Source organism: Ovis aries, chromosome 5, assembly GCF_016772045.2.
Source record: "Ovis aries strain OAR_USU_Benz2616 breed Rambouillet chromosome 5, ARS-UI_Ramb_v3.0, whole genome shotgun sequence".
In the NCBI taxonomy this organism is placed as follows: domain Eukaryota; kingdom Metazoa; phylum Chordata; class Mammalia; order Artiodactyla; family Bovidae; genus Ovis; species Ovis aries.
The window spans coordinates 79,662,230-79,679,508 of NC_056058.1; the positions used below are offsets into that span (position 1 = coordinate 79,662,230).

At 37.8% G+C, this 17,279-nt stretch overlaps 1 protein-coding gene across 3 annotated transcripts in view; it reads left to right on the forward strand.

Moving 5' to 3' along the window:
• ATG10 (autophagy related 10) overlaps nt 1-17,279 on the forward strand; it is a 277,457-nt gene that overhangs the window by 173,576 nt on the left and 86,602 nt on the right. For all 3 annotated transcript variants that reach the window (XM_060415984.1, XM_027970494.3, XM_060415985.1), the window contains one exon: nt 9,208-9,346. In XM_060415984.1, coding sequence (XP_060271967.1) covers nt 9,208-9,346 — 139 coding nt within the window. The remainder of the gene's footprint in view (nt 1-9,207; nt 9,347-17,279) is intronic.

Below are 17,279 nucleotides of genomic sequence, written 5' to 3' on the forward strand. Positions count from 1 at the left end.
TGATCTTCATTTTCTGAATGTTGAGCTTTAAGCCAACTTTTTTGCTCTCCTCTTTCACTTTGATCAGGAGGCTTTTAGCTCCTCTTCCCTTCCTGCCATACATTAGGTGTCACTAAACATTATTACTGTTCCCTCCTGCCATGGAACCTGTGTTCTCTGCCAGGAATCTCACAGACAGCCTCCTCTGCAGTGCACCTCACACTCAGCCTTTTTGCTAGCTGCCCAGCTCTGAGTTCAAGCTGTCTTCCTGTCTCCTGCACAGTCTTAAAGGAACCAGGGCCTTCGAAGCATAACACAACCAGCTGTAAACATCCAGAAAACTGCCAGATGTGCTTTGGCGGATTTCTGTGTCCTCCACCTCCTTCCTTGCCCTTGAGCGTGCCAGGCTGCGTCGGATTTAATCCCACACAGGAGACAGATTCTTTCTCTCAGTGGGAACCCACATTGGCCATGTGGATGCTAATTCACTCCCCTCTGATGGAGCTGGGAGAGCAGAGAATGGCACCTCTTTTTTTTCCAAAGGAGTAGTAATAATATTACTTGGCGGGGGGAGGGGGGGAGGGAGGCGGGCACCTCACTGAAGTGCTATCCTTGGAATCAGCTAGACACTCCACTTTGTTGTTTCAGTGTCACCCCGGATGCTGTTAGACACTTGTCTGCCTGGTGGTGAACTCTCTCTTATGTACTGGATACAACATTTACAGTTGCTAAAAGAATGCCATTGGTTGCAGAGTTCTTGTGACAGTCATGCACTCAAAAGCCACAGAGATCATGAAAAAAAAAAGTCATTCTAGGAGTACAAATTGTGAAAAACCACCCCACTGTAAAATAATGAGCATGTGAGACAAACAGAAAAAGGAGGGAGGGGCTACTTGCTCAGAGTCGCACATAGGTTATTTTTATAGTAATTCATTTAAAATGTTTTAATAATTAAAATTCTTTCTTAAGGAATTGATTTTTCAATGATTGGTCCAAAGGCTTTGCCAGTCTTTATCACTTCTAAAAATATTAAAAGGATGTTGGTTCAGGAAAATCAAGAAAAGTTTGTAACATAGTCCATCTTTCCATTGTGATTAAATGGTTATATGTCCTCTTGTGGATGCAGCTAAAGACAGTCCTGAACCAGCCCTGTACCTTTGTCACTCTTTGGCTTCTTGGCTGTGATTCTGGCCCATAACTGCTAGGTTTGAATTAAGATCCTGACTGGTGGAAGATAAACAAATAGAATCTCATTTCCTCAAGAGACATTATGAATAAAGCTCATTACTTATGTTTGCTCAGTAATAGTAATAGAGATTTCTAGTGATAGAAAAAAAAAGTTTTTCTTTTTTCCCTTCCATTACTTTTCCCTGTAGGCTAAATAAAGATATGGATCTCATTTCCTAAGCCCAGTACTCTATTTGGGTTTGCTTTAAATAAAATATCTATGAAGTGTCTTCAGCATGATCACTATTTAATGAGATTTAGTTGTAAAGCTTAATTCATATCAGATTTTCTAAATGAGAGATCACTGTCAACTTATTGTTAATTGAATTCAATAAAATCAAGGTTTCTATAATTAATGTGAACCACTTAATCTTTTAGCTCCTTGAATGAATGTGATTTTCTAAATACAGGTATCTTCTCATTTAGTGAAATAGCAACATTGTGAGGAAAATAAATGTACATGTGACTCCTTTTTCTGTTAACTCAATATCAAATTAAATATACCCCAATCCTCTTTAAAATATAACAAAAGAAAAGTAAAAAATATTAGCAAACATACTCAAAATATTAATAGTAATCCGATGGCATCACCGACTCAATGGACATGAGTCCATCAACTCTGGGAGCTGATGATGGACAGGGAGGCCTGGTATGCTGCAGTCTGCGGGGTCGCAAAGAGTCGGACACGACTGAGCGACTGAACTGAACTGAATCCAATGACATCTAGAACATCAGTCTAAACTGAATATATAACAGTTAAAAAGTGGCATTCTCCAGTACAAAGAGCAGTTATTTCAGGGTCAGTAGATATGGGTCATTGGCCTGCCTCTGCCTCTAATTATCTAGGGACATTGGGTAAACCATCAGTCTTTTGGAGGCTTCTTGTTTGGATCAGCAAGGTGAGTGTTGTGCCAGATGGAATGATTGAAGTTCCTTTCCCTATGATTCTGTACACTGATTCTGTGTGTTCTCTGATTCTGTACACAGTAATAGTAGCAGAAACTATTGTTCCCTTAAAATGTTTTTTTTTTTTTTGAGAATTAAAAATATTCAAAAAAGTAGACTAAAAGGTATAAATAACACCTGTGGACCCATCAATCAACCCCAATAATCATCACTCCATGACCAACCATGCACCTTCCACATCTACATCCTCTGACACGCCTCCTGGGTAATTGTAAGGCCAGTTCCAGACATCAGCTTCTCTTTATCAACATAATCCCTCTGCCATCTGTACTGTTAGGTCTGAGGTCTTAGATATTGTATTTTGTCTTTAACGAATCTCAAACTGTCTTGCTATTTTTTTCCTTTTTAGTTTTTCATTGAAATTGTAAGATACAGATTCATAGGCAGTAGTAAAAAATAATCAGAACTCTCCCATGTACCCTTAACTTAGTTTACCCCAGTGGCAACATCTTGCAAAATTATAGTATAATATCACAACCAGGGTACCAGCATCAATACAATCCACTGATTTATTCGGATTGTCCCGTTTTACTTATGCCGATCTGTGTGTGTGGATGGGTGTGTATGGAGGCGTGGTGTGTGTGTTTGTGTATGCAACTATCGTGCATGTAGGTTCACCTGTCCATCACCATAATCGATACAGAACAAGTCTCTCATCACAAGGTCTCCTCATGCTGCCCTTTTGTAAACATAGCCACCTCTTTCTGCCCACTCCCCTCAAGACTAATCCGTTCTTTGTTCTCCATTTCTAAAATTTTATAAAATGGAACATTTTCTAAACTGTTATATAAATGGAATCATACCGTCTGTAATCTTTCTGGATTGGCTTTTATCACGTCATAATTCCTGAGAGATTCACTCAGGTGGTTGTGTGTATCAGCAATTTGTTCTTTTCATTGCTGAGCAGTGTAGGATGATATGCCACAATTTGTTTAACTACGACCTGCTGAGGGACGTCTGAACTGTCTCAAGTTTTTGGCTATTCTGAATAGAACTACTATGAATATTCGTGCGCATGTTTTTCATTTCTCTGGGATGAATGCCCAAGAGTGTAATTGGTGGATTGTATGGTAATTAGACGTTTAGTTTTAGAAGAAACTGCCATATGGTTTTCCAGAGAGGCTGTACCATTTTATATACTCCAAGCAGCAATGTATGAATGATCTAGTTTCTCTGCATCTTCACCAACATTTGAAGATGTCACTGCTTGTTATTTTATCTATTTTGATAGATGTGTAGTGATATCTTACTGTAGTTTTAATTTGTATTTCCCTGATGCATAATGATATTGAGCATCTTTTTATATGCCTGTTTACCATTTGTGTATCAACTTTGGTGATCTTCTGCATTTTTAGTCCTCCATTTACTTCTTTTCTGACTTTAGTGTCAAGGTAAGCTTGCTGGTGAATCACCTGTGATGTTTGTTATACTTATATAGGAGGGAACAGAGCTGCTACAGATGAAGAATTGCTTACCAGGGTTGTCATCTCTGTGTTAGAGTCTCTAGGAATACAAAGATGAATGAGACAAGAACCTTGGTCTTAAAGTTTTAAAACCATCTGGCACTTTGCGAGAGGGAAACAGAAAATATGTAGAAGTCTGAGATTTCCAAATTGCACGATTTCATGAGATGATATTTGCATGGGCATCATAAAGGTGACCACGAACGGATGGAAAGATCCTAGCAGAAACAGGCCAAGAGTTCAGTTCATTTCCTATGAGTTAAGGATGTGAAAACTTCGTTGCTGATAGATGGCTGCCCAGCGCAAGGTGCTGGGTGAGAGCAGTGCTCCCAGTTGGAAGACAGGCACTCAGCTGCCAGTGGGATAGTGGCTGGAGTGAAACTTCTAATTGGCTCTTTAGGAAGCTTTTTCTACCCCCTCTCTCTTATTTCTTCAGCCTCCAAACTGTTCCAGAGAATCTGAATCTATGTCTAATTGAGCACCAGCTACAAGCACCTGGTGTCAACACCAACACATACATGAGTGCTTAATTTCAGTTTGGGTAGAGGACAGTCCAGTAAACAAGACTGGGAGCTGACTGTGGCTCAGATCATGAACTCCTTATTGCCAAATTCAGACTTAAATTGAAGAAAGTAGGGAAAATCAATAGATCATTCAGGTATGACCTAAATCAAATCCTTTATGATTATATAGTGCAAGTGAGAAATAGATTCAAGGCATTAGATTTGATAGACAGGGTGCCTGAAGAACTATGGATGGAGGTTCATGACATTGTACAGGAGGCAGGGATCAAGACCATCCCCAGGAAAAAGAAATGTAAAAAGGCAAAATGCCTGTCTGAGGAGGCCTTACAAATAGCTGTGAAAAGAAAAGAAGTGAAAGATAAAGGAGAAAAGGAAGGATATACCCATTTGAATGCAGACTTCCAAAGAATAATAGCAAGGAGAGATAAGAAAGCCTTCCTCAGTGATCAATGCAAAGAAATAGAGGAAAACAATAGAATGGGAAAGACTAGAGATCTCTTCAAGAAAAGCAGAGGTACCAAGGGAGCATTTCATGCAAAGATGGGCTCAATAAAGGACAGAAATGGTATGGACCTAACAGAAGCAGAAGATATTAAGAAGAGGTGGCAAGAATACACAGAAGAACTGTACAAAAATGATCTCCACGACCCAGATAACCACGATGGTGTGATCATTCACCTAGAGCCAGACATCCTGGAATGTGAAGTCAAGTGGCCTTAGGAAGCATCACTATGAACAAAGCTAGTGGAGGTGATGGAATTCCAGTTGAGCTGTTTCAAATCCTGAAAGATGATGCTGTGAAAGTGCTGCACTCAATATGCCAGCAAATTTGGAAAACTCAGCAGTGGCCACAGGACTGGAAAAGGTCAGTTTTCATTCCAATCCCAAAGAAAGGCAATGCCAAAGAGTGCTCAAACTACCACACAATTGCACTCTTCTCTCACAGCTAGCAAAGTAATGCTCAAAATTCTCCAAGCCAGGCTTCAACAGTTCATGAGCCCTGAAGTTCCAGATGTTCAAGGTGGGTTTAGAAAAGGCAGAGGAACCAGAGATCAAATTGCCAACATTGAATCATTGAAAAAGCAAGAGAGTTCCAGAAAAATGTGTATTTCTGCTTTATTGACTATGCCAAAACCTTTGACTATGTCGATCACAACAAACTCTGGAACATTCTTAAAGAGATGGGAATACCAGATCACCTGACCTGCCTCTTGTATGCAGGTCAGGAAGCAATAGTTAGAACTGGACATGGAACAAGAGACTGGTTCCAAATAGGAAAAGGAGTAAGTCAAGGCTGTGTATTGTCACCCTGCTTATTTAACTTATATGCAGAGTATATCATGAGAAAAGCTGGGCTGGAAGAAACACAAGCTGGAATCAAGATTGCTGGGAGAATTATCAATAACCTCACATTTGCAGATGACACCACCTTTATGGCAGAAACCAAAGAAGAACTAAAGAGCCTCTTGATGAAAGTGAAAGACGAAAGTGAAAAAGTTTGCTTAAAACTCGACGTTCAGAAAACTAAGATCATGGCATCTGGTCCCATCACTTCATGGCAAATAGATGGGGAAGCAATGGAAACAGTGACAGACTTTATTTCTGGGGCTCCCAAATCACTGCAGATAGTTACTGCAGCTGTGAAATTAAAAGACGCTTGCTCCTTGGAAGAAAAGTTATGACCAACCCAGATAGCATATTAAAAAGCAGAGACAGTATTTTACCAACACATGTCCATCTAGTCAAAGGTATGGTTTTTCCAGTAGTCATGTATGGATGTGAGAGTTGGACTATAAAGAAAGCTGAGCACTGAAGAATTGATGCTTTTGAACTGTGGTGTTGGAGAAGACTCTTGAGAGTCCCTTTTATTGCAAGGAGATCCTACCAGTCCATCCTAAAGGAGATCAGTCCTGAATATTCATTGGAAGGACTGATGCTGAAGCTAAAACTCCAGTACTTTGGCCACCTGATGCAAAGAACTGACTCTTTGGAAAGAACTCTGATGCTGCGAAAAATTGAGGGCAGGAGGAGAAGGGGACGACAGAGGATGAGATGGTTGGACAGCATCACTGACTCGATGGACATGAGTTTGAGTGAACCCTGGGAATTGGTGATGGACAGGGAGGCCTAGCATGCTGCAGTCCATGGGGTCACAGAGTCGGATATGACTGAATTGAACTGAACTGAACTGAAAGGATAGTCTTGCCAGGAATTTTATCCTCCCTAGCAATACTGAGTCTTGGTCAACCTATATCTGCAGTTATATGCAGAAGTCATTAATGACCCAACTCAGTATTTACTTACAAACTGGACAATGATGGTCTAAGAAGAGAAATAGCTCAATAGAGAAGAATAGAGAATAAAGACACACATACACACAAATCTAATTTATGGTAAAAGTGTATTAAAATCAATGGGAGGAAGATGGATTATTGGAAATCATCTGGGAAAAATTCTTCACACCTTACAGAAAAACAAAATTTGTATGGTTTAGTGATTAAACACGTCAGTTTAAAAACATGTGTACGTGAGAGAGAGAGACATAGTGAGTGTGTAGAATAAACCAAGTTTAACATTTGTATAATTTTTAAGGATGAGATGGGACATAGCACAAATCCGTCTAATGAAGACAGATTACTTAGAAGCTGCAAATAGAAAATGTACAGCTTTGACTACATGAAAGTAAATTATACGTACAAGGATCAAAGTTAAAAGAAAACTGAGTGAAAGCATTTTATGCACATACGTATCAGACATATACTTGCACACTTGTGTATTTCTGCAGCACAGAGGTATATATATTTCTGGTAATATGTTATTTCTAATATACAAAGAGTTTATATAATTCAGTAAGAACAATGGAAATCAAATATCTGAAAAATAGGAAAGGGATAAGAACAGGTACATCACAGAAGAATACAAATTACTCATAAATACATGAGTAGATGTTCACTTTCATTAGTAATCAAGAAACTAGAAACTAAAACAAAAAACTGATATTTAAAAATTCATCAAATAAGCAAAAACCAAAAATAAATAATCTACAGGATTTATAGGAATTGGGAAAAGACATTCTTTTACATTTTTGCTGGGAATATAGATTGATACATCCTTTTTCTGAGGACAAATTGACAGTATCTGTTGAAATTTAAGATGCATGTACCCTCTCATACATTTATGTTACCTTTAGGAATCTGCACCATAGAAAAATAGAGTTGTATAAAAATATATGTGCTAAGATATTCACTGCAGCATTAGTTGTAGTAGCAGAAAATTATAATTGAGCTAAAACATCTAGCAGTATGGAAATGTTTAAAAAAGCAAAAAACTATGGTCATATAATGCGATATAAAAGAAGCATCAAAATCTACAGCACTGACATGGCAGCACGTGGACGTATGTTCATGAGTGAACAAATCAAGGAACATGCATATATACCATGATTTAAGTGGGGATGCAAGGGTGGGGTATAGGTGGATGTAGTATGTGTATATATGTGTTTGCACATCAAAAAATAAAAAGTCTGGAAAAATACACAATGACCTTCTGAAAATAATTGCAAGTCTGAGATACTAAAGTGCTGGGATGAGGGGAATTTCAATTTTTTGCTAATGTACTTGTGCAATGTTTGCAGTTATTTTTAGCTATAATGATTTTATAATGTTAAGAAAGAATAAAATAGAAAGAAAAGAAATTATAAATGCTAAACAACTCAATCTTTGAGCAAAAAGAATGAATTTTGGCTGAAAGAATTGCTTTAAAAGAAGATGTATTCATCTTTACCTAATGAAATTTAAATAAACAAACAGGAAAAATGTCTTTCTTGCTACTGTATTAATTTTCTGTATCTGGAATATTTATTTCAGTGGTTTCTTTTCAGTTATTTAATTCGTTGTGTTTAATTGATAGTGTTTACTAGAGTTTAGTGAAAAACTATTTTGTAAATATCTTCAGTTGTGGTTTATCTAGTATAATATCTCCCCCAGTGAATGGACTGTGAGTAGGGAATTAGTAAAGCAGATAAGAGATCTGGAGAGTAGTCTCTGGCTTTACTTATCTCCACAGGAAACCTTATTTCATGTTGATAAAGTTTGAAATCTTTCCTGTTGCTCTTTTCCATTGTTCATTGTTGTTACCATTTTAATGAAAGGTAGAAATGAGTCAAACCAATCTGCTTCTTCTGTCCTACTAAAAATTAATGTCAAAGAAAGTTCTTCAGCCCATTAAATAAGTGAATGTGGATGGAATCAGATTCTGACTCAACATGTCCAATTAATTGCTTCCAAACGTTAAGATACATTATCAACAAACCCTACACATAATAATGATAAAAAAATCAACTTGTAGAGAATGATTAGGTGAGAAGTGAACTAGCTAGAACCATCTTTGCTTACAAAACCCTGTTTATGTTGACATTGATATTTGCCATCTACTCTATTATAAATCAAGATTTTTTGTAGAAATGTACCAAAGATGGCACAATAATAAAGAAAACAGATTCATCTCAGGTTTTGAAATGTACCTAACAAACTCAACCTCTTGCAAAATAACTTTTTTATTCAAAATGGAACTGGGAATTGTTCAGCACACAATGAATCATCTTTTGGCAAGTACAATAGAATCTTTAGGGACATTTCACAGTCTCTTGCTCAATTGTTAGGATGTTTTTAGCTTTCACAGGTAGGGAAGAAGGTAGCTTGTATAGCTATCATCTTGTTGCTAAAATTGTACAGTAAAGATTTTTCAGAGTTGCTGTTGCAATAGATCTTTTCACTTTTTTCCCCTCTTCCTGTTTCTTTACTCAGAGCTGCTTTGTCTCTCGAAAACAATCTGGAATTACTTAATGCTAATGTTTTCTGGTTTTACTATTTACCCAGGACTCAAATGTTAAACATTAATGTGGGAAACTCCCTTTTCCTTACCTCATAGTCCTATATTTATTTAACTGTTATTTTGCATGAAGAAAACCTCGGCTTTCTCTTTGTGTGTGTTAATGTGCTTCTTTTTATTGACAGCCACATTCTGTTATTGTATTTGCTTTTTTTCAGGAGGCTGTAGATCCCCCCCTGGATGATTTTGAGGTAACCGAGACCACCACGGCAGCTGAAGTGATTAAATATGAGTATCATGTCTTATATTCCTGCAGCTACCAAGTGCCTGTGCTTTACTTTAGGGCAAGCTTTTTAGGTAAGACCATGTTGGAAGCTAAATGTAAATTCATAACATTTACATATAAGGCAGAAAGCAGATTTGGAAAATTATTCTTGAGAGAAAAAAAGAAAAGAGTTAAAAATAAGAAAACTGTGGGTGAGGTAAGGTTTTACCAGTAAATTTTCTCATGCTTTAGAAAGAATATCAAGACTTTAGAGTGAATGATATCATCTCAGCCCTAAGTCTGATCTGCAGATTCTTGGCCTCCTGCCCAGCGTTGACTAAGCCCCCTGGCCCTTTTTCTTTTCTTTACTTTAAACAAGTAGGAACAACTTAAAGCTACAATGTTTATTTACTTCTAACTTTACAGTGAAAATTTCTTTCAATCTCAAATGATCCCATTAACTCAAAAGTCCCCATGCCTCCTTCCCCAACACTAATTATTATTTTAGGAACTGTTTATCAGTCCATTTAAGCTATGTTTAAAAATAGCACTAACATTTCCTTCGGCCATCTATACATCTCCAGTGCCTCAGCTTCCTGCAGTGTTACTCAACTCATCCCCCTTGCCAAGAAGGTGGAACACCCTGTCTCCTCTGAGGTCTTGGCTAATAAAGCTTATTTAATCAGCGGCCACATGAAGTCCTCACCCTGCAGCACAGCCAGGGCTCCCCGCTTCACGTCCTCTGACTAAACCAGGTCAGCGTTTTGAGGCCTCTCCACCCTGGGCTCAGAAGTCAAGAGGAACCACCTCCCCAGCCCACCCCTACCCCATTTCTCTTTTTCTCTCTGGACTTATCAGCAGCATTTTGCATTTTGGACAGCCTTCTAACCTTTTCTGGATAGCTAAGACATCTGAATTTAGCCAGTGATATTTTATTTTTAATTAAAAAGTAGCTTAAGCTGCTTTGAATGTGTATTTGGTAGATTTAATCACTTGCTGCCTTATATTGTTTAATGGTCTCTAATTTTGCAGTGTTGGCGGTTTAACAAGCACTTAGGATTTAAAACACAAGAACAAATTCTCATAGACTCCCTGGTGAGAAGATTTTAATCTGAGGTGCAGCTCCTAAGAACTGACAATTTGGGGTAAATTTTCAACATGGGACATGGGGAATTAAGGACACTGAGTTTACTAATTCACAAACTCTTGCTGCAGATTAATCCATATGATTATTATAGGCCTTTAAAATACTCACTTTATTGTGATTCTACTTGGTTTGGAGCCCAGAGGTTAAAGGAAGCTTCTTGTCAGTGAGCTGTGTTATACTGAAAAATAGAAGGGGTTACATTTATTTACTGGAGGGGAGAAAAATGTCCTTCTCGGTTTTGGTTTGCAAGGACTCTACCCAGTAGCTTCTGGATTCATGTCGAGGCTGCAGGTAAAGGAAACAGGATACCATTTCTTCAATACTGTACTTTCATGTAATTAGTATTCACCATAAGCAGTTAATCACCAGAGAAGAGCTCCCAGAGACAAAACAAGTTGTTTAGCTTGTCAGCGTTAGGGAATCGGAGGTGTTGAAACATGACTGCTTCTAGCTGGAAGTGGGTCTTGCTGAGGCTGGTGGATGAGCTCATACGTGTGCTTTGCTCTTATGTGCCAACAGCTCCCCTTACAGTACAGCACAGTAATTGTTCCTGCAAGTTCAATTATATTTTAATGAAATTTGTATACTTTCTACGCTCTTTTCTTCATGGTGGTTTTCTGTTTCTTAAAAAAAACACACAAAATAACTAGCCTTTTTTGATTCTATTTATATATTTTAAGATGCTCTTTGTTTATGCTTTTATAAAGGAAACACAAACAAGTCATTTACTTTGTGTCGAAGCATTTCTTATTCTTCACCCTCCCCATTCTGTGTTGTATAGAATTAGCGTTAGGAATTTTTAAATTCTGGAATTCACTTAGTGATTTTTCAGGTGCATTAGAATATCAGATTTAATATTTGCAAAGCATACTGAGTGTTTTCTTGTGGAGAAACATGAAGAATGGTTCTTTCCTTTATCAGAGTCTGATAATTTCTTTTCCTTTCTCTACCTAACTTAACCTAACAGGTGTTCTGAAAATGTATTATCCTTTACTCTGGAGTCATAATTTTTCCTTTTTTCCCCTCAGTCCATTCCCTGTTCATATGTTATGTGGTTACTCTGGCCTTTCATCTGTTAAACAAATCTCTGTTAGTGTGGTGAATTGAATTCCTAACATCTTCTTCTTATTCCAGGTCCAGATTTTTCTTTGTCTCATTCTAAGAGAATTCCGACCTAGAAACAGGATGGCTATAAAATTTCTTGCTCAGGGGTCTTTTTTTGTTATTGTTGCTTCAAAAATAGTTCACTCAGCCTTGTTTTTGACAGGTATTTAGAATTTTTTTTTTTTTTTTTTTTTTGCATTTGAGTCTTAGTAAAAATTAGTTTCTCTGCTTTGCTCTGAATTTTATTCTAGTACCTTTTTTTTTTAGGTAAAGCAAGTAGTAAGTAATTCCTATTTAAATTGATATTACCTTTTCTTTTATCAACTAGCTTAGATGTAAGAGGAAATCTTTATTCTGTTTCTTAAAGTACAACTACATTGGACTGTGATCACCTCTTACTCCTTGATATGTCCAGTGTCTGCCAGGCCAACTATTGCCCAAGACTCAGCTAACATGCCATTTGTTGTTATCACCCCTGTGTCATATTATATCACATTATATCATATATCACATGTTGCATGATATCAGAAAATTATTTGTTTACTTGTTCCCTATAAAATGATAATCTAGAAGGGAGGAGGTTAAGGTAAAAAGAGAGAGAAAGGCAATTAATAGTGAGTACTTCAGCCTACAGAGTGATAAGCTTTACTCATAGATGTGTGTGGGTGTGTAATACTTATATTACATATATATTCTTTGTCTTACTCATTTTAATGCCCATAGTATTAACTGTGGCACAATGTCAGCAACTATTGAATGAACCTAGAGGAGGAATTTCTAACCATTTCTGCATACAGTTCAAAGATGGAAACCTCGAAACCTTATGATGGTTTCTTATTTGAACTTTTCTGATGAGTTATATGCTGCTACTGCTGCTAAGTCACTTCAGTCGTGTCCAACTCTGTGCGACCCCATAGACGGCAGCCCACCAGGCTCCCCCATCCCTGGGATTCTCCAGGTAAGAACACTGGAGTGGGTTGCCATTTCTTTCTCCAATGCATGAAAGTGAAAAATGAAAGTGAAGTCGCTCAGTCGTGTCCGACTCTTAGCAACCCCATGGACTGCGGCCCACCAGGCTCCTCCATCCATGGGATTTTCCAGACAAGAGTGCTGGAGTGGGGTGCCATTGCCTTCTCCAAATGAGTTATATGGAAGGGAGTAATTCTTTTGTCTCCAGGAAACTCAGAACCCAAGCCATCTCTATATCTTTACTCTTTAGTTTGTTGCTTCCTAGAGACTGTAGGAATGGTTGGCTAAGGAAAGTGGAAAGTCCTGAGGACTCAAAGCTGAGCATTTCCGCTAGCTGGGGAGCTGTTCTGCTTCTGTAAACACATATTTGCGTTGGATCCCTGAAGGCATACAGCCAAGGTGGTGCAAAATTCTGTTTCTGGGCACCTCTCGTTTCTACTACTTGGGCTTATAGGAGCTCAGTTGCTGAGGGTTTGATTAATTTAAGAGAGAAAATGTCCTTCCCAGTGCTCTTTTTTCCCTATCCACTCTTGCCATTTTAGGTTTGGGAGAGGTGGTGGGGCACGCTTAATACCATTTGCTCCTCAGCAGTGGGTGAGAGGTCATTGCACTTCTCTCAGGCATTGATACTAATAAATAGCCTACCCTAAAATGGTGCTTTATTGACTATGAAGTCCATTCTCACAAAGCACTGATATCTTCAAGTGGCTGTTTTTTTCCTCCAACTATTTTTAAAGCACACTGTGTTAAAGAATTATTTGTATTGTGCAAAAGGCTTCTAAGTACTGTTCATCATTCCAACACCTTTTTATGTCCCAGTTTTCCCTTTGTGGGGGCTTGGCTTTGGTCAGAAGTTGATAGCAAGTGTTAGAAATGTGTTGTAAATCTTGCGCATATACATAATAGCTTTGGGCTTCACCAGACTCCTAAGCTTACCTGGTTTTCCCTTTCATTACAACTACAGATTTCTATATTTATTTCAGCTTGAATTCTGATTAATTTCTTCCCTGTCTCTCTTCTTTTCCTTTGTTCTCAATCTCTGTTGAGAAGTAGACCAAGTGGTTCTTCTCATTTTCAGAATATTTATTTCTTTGGTGCTGACGTATGAGTTCTTCTTGGGAACCATTCTGACATATTTCTTTAATTAGTTAGAAGGGCAGCTTTTGAATAGGGAAGGAAACATTTCTTCCATTCAGCAACTGAATGTCTGTTCTTTCTCAGGATCTGTTTTATTATTGGTCTAGAGAGTAAGAGTAGAGAATTAAAAATGTAACCCAGATATTTCATATAGAAAATTTATCCACTTGTTATATGCCTAAACTATGTTCAAATAGTCAAAGAATAATTCACTCTTAAAAGCAGCATAACCAAACCAAGATAAAGGCCAGATCAAAAGAATAATGAAAAGATTGGAATTAGAGCAGTGTTTACATCATCAGCGAGGAGGAAGAAGAGGTTTGTCCCTGGTGTGGTATGAGAGGGAGTCTTTGGACTGTGTAGAAGAAAATAACAGGAAAACAGGAAAGATGAGGGTTGGAGGAAGCTGGAGAATAAAAATAAAATATCCATAGCTCTAATCAACAATTTTCAAGGAAACTGTACAGACTGGCTTTTCTGAAGAGGCTGGGAAAAGTACTAGGGAAAGGGAGGTGGATGAGTGCCAAGCTGTAGGGCTGGAAAGCATGGCCTGTTTGGGGAATAGTGAGAAGCTGGTTTGAGGAAAATCTCTACTTCAAACTGTGCAAGATGGTTGGAAAGATATGTTAAGGTCACATTATAGAAGAGATGATGGAATGGATTTGGAGGATATGAGAAAGAAATGAAGTGAGAAGTGAAAGAGATTGAGCAAAAGTGAATGAGATCAAGGGAGGGATTTTCTAGAACAGAAACTATGACTGAGTAAAACAGAAAGAATTAATGAAGGATGAGAAGAAATTATGAAGAATGAAATTTTGGGAAAAGGAATTTTGACTTTTTTAGTGTTATTGTTGCAATTTTTTTAAAAGAAAAATTTAAATCATCTCTTAGAGAAAATGAACTGGAAAGAACATATTTTCAGGAAAAAAAATTACCATTCCAGTAGAGTGAGAATTAAGGCTGCTTGTTAAACAGAAAAGATAGGTAGATTAGAGAAATTAAGGCAAAAATGATTCCAGTTAATCACCATCATGAGCAGAAAATAGAATATGACTTGGCAGATTTAGAGTCTTATTTGATTATAGAGAATTTTTAAGAATGTTCATAGTTATGCAATGGAACATGACTTTTAGTGCATTAAAAAGAGATTCTAGGGGTTGAAATGAAATTTGAAGAGCAAACAATGAAAGTTATTTTTCTTAAATACAAATAAAAATAAATTATTTAACTAATATAAATATATTCAAACTGAAAAGTTTAAATGACAGAGGGAATTTAATGAGGATTATTTGTTGAACCAGGTAAATGTTTGAAACATTATGGGGATTTAAAGTATAAGTAGGATGCTGGGGTAAAACACATGATGGGAATAGAATCCCACTGAAAAATCAGGTCTGATTTTAAAACATATTAAAGAAAGGTGAAACAAAACTAGAGGGACACCTAATTTGCTAAAAGGTTTATTCTAACCTATGTTAGTGCAAAGCATCATGTACACAAAGTAACAGATTTTATGTGGATTCAGAGGCCTGGAAGAAGACATGAAAAGGCAGATAAATTTATTTTCTTACCTGTAAAAAGCTATACTTCAGCTTTCCTGAACAAATAAATGTGTTGTGTCCCATAATGTCTTCTGTCTACTTACTCTTGATAAGACAAGCCCTGTTTGAAACATCCATTAAAGTGTACATGAGTGCCTTCTGTGTGCACAGCATAAAAATTCATTAGTCTATTTAAAAAATATGCTGAAGAAAATGGCTGCCTAACTGGAAATAGTGTACTGGTTTTCTCCTCCTTTAAAGTTGTCAAAGCAGAGTTCTTCAAGTGCATACATTAGGTGCTCTGCCGAGAAGGTGGAGACTGTGTTCTCCATAGGAAGGAGATCAAGCTGGATGGGTTGTCAAGGTGCTGCTACCGGTGTTAACTGGTCCATGTTCTGGGGGGTTCTGAGATTTGAGAGAGCCAGGAGTCCAAAATGCTGAGTACTGGTATGCCAGAGCAAGAGGTTAAAATAAAAACCTCAGAACACTTTGGATAGGATTGAAAGTAGAGTGTTTTCTGCTTTAGAACCAACAGACCTAATGTAGATATGCATCTGGTGATATGGTCTTCAGAGTTCTGATGAATAGTAATATCTCACAGTTGGTGTCTCGGGTATCTTGTAGACCCAGTGTTGCTTCCCTTGGGACGTTTTCTGAAAACAGTGATTCCTCAAGAAAGTCTTGTGTGTACTTTTTCTAGGTTAAGTGTTTAACTCAATTTAAATGAGAGGTTATAATATCATCTGCATTAATGTAAGTTCTGAACAGAATGTGAACAGTTCAGTTCAGTTCAGTCGCTCAGTCCTGACCAACTCTTTGCGACCCCATGAACTGCAGCACGCCAGGCCTCCCTGTCCATCACCAACTCCTGGAGGTCACTTAGACTCACGTCCATCGAGCCCGTGATGCCATCCAGCCATCTCATCCTCTGTCGTCCCCTTCTCCTCCTGCCCCCAATCCCTCCCAGCATCAGAGTCTTTTCCAATGAGTCAACTCTTCCCATGAGGTGGCCAAAGTACTGGAGTTTCAGCTTTAGCATCATTCCTTCCAAAGAAATCCCAGGGCTGATCTCCTTCAGGATGGACTGGTTGGATCTCCTTGCAGTCCAAGGGACTCTCAAGAGTCTTCTCCAGCACCACAGTTCAAAAGCATCAGTTCTTCGGCACTCAGCTTTCTTCACAGTCCAAGTCTCACATCCATATATGACTACTGGGAAAACCATAGCCTTGACTAGACGGACCTTTGTTGGCAAAGTAATGTCTCTGCTTTTGAATATGAACAGTTTAAGGTGACCCCAAATTACTCTTCTATTGTGCTGTTGGGCATATTCCTCATAAAAATGGATTCTAACATACATGAACTTTCTCATGTAACTGAAAGATGTCTTATATTCATTTTCCATGTGAAATTACTAGACAAATGTATGACATTTAGAACACTGGGGCTAAAAAATGATAAATATTAAGCGATACTTATATAAACCACTTATCTGGACTATATTAGTTAAGTATACTTAGTTGCAATTAACTGACCCTGACCATGATAAGCAGAAAAGAATTTACTGGAAGGGTAAATCATAGAGTCAACTGAAGGCAAAAGTAACAAGATGAGGGAATGTCTACCTCTCTTTGGTTTAGTGGTACAGAATGGGATTCTGCCCACTGCTTATTTTGGAATTTATCTCCCAAATAGGAACTATGTTTGGATGGTGAAAAATCAAATTTCCACTCTATCTTCATCTACTTAATACTATAGATTTATATGAGAAGTATTTTATTGATGACTTTTTAATCATCAATCTTTATTCTTAGTAATAATTGTGGTAAATTGCTCTAGAAATAATGTTGAACATCCATCTATCCAAGCATTGGAAAATATTTATGCATAAGACAAGAAAATGTTTCTGGAATGCAGAGATGAATAAAGGAATCAGGGATGATTTATGCCCTCAAGGAGCTTACAGTCTACTGAGGGAAACAAGACAAATTTGAAATTTGCTGTAACAAGTAGAATATGTTAACGGCCATAAGAGAGGTAAAAAGAAAATTGTCACCAGGCATAGAATACGTTAGTGGTTGAAAGAAGCTGGGTGGGAGGTGGGAGAAATGAGAACATGTTGGTTAAAGG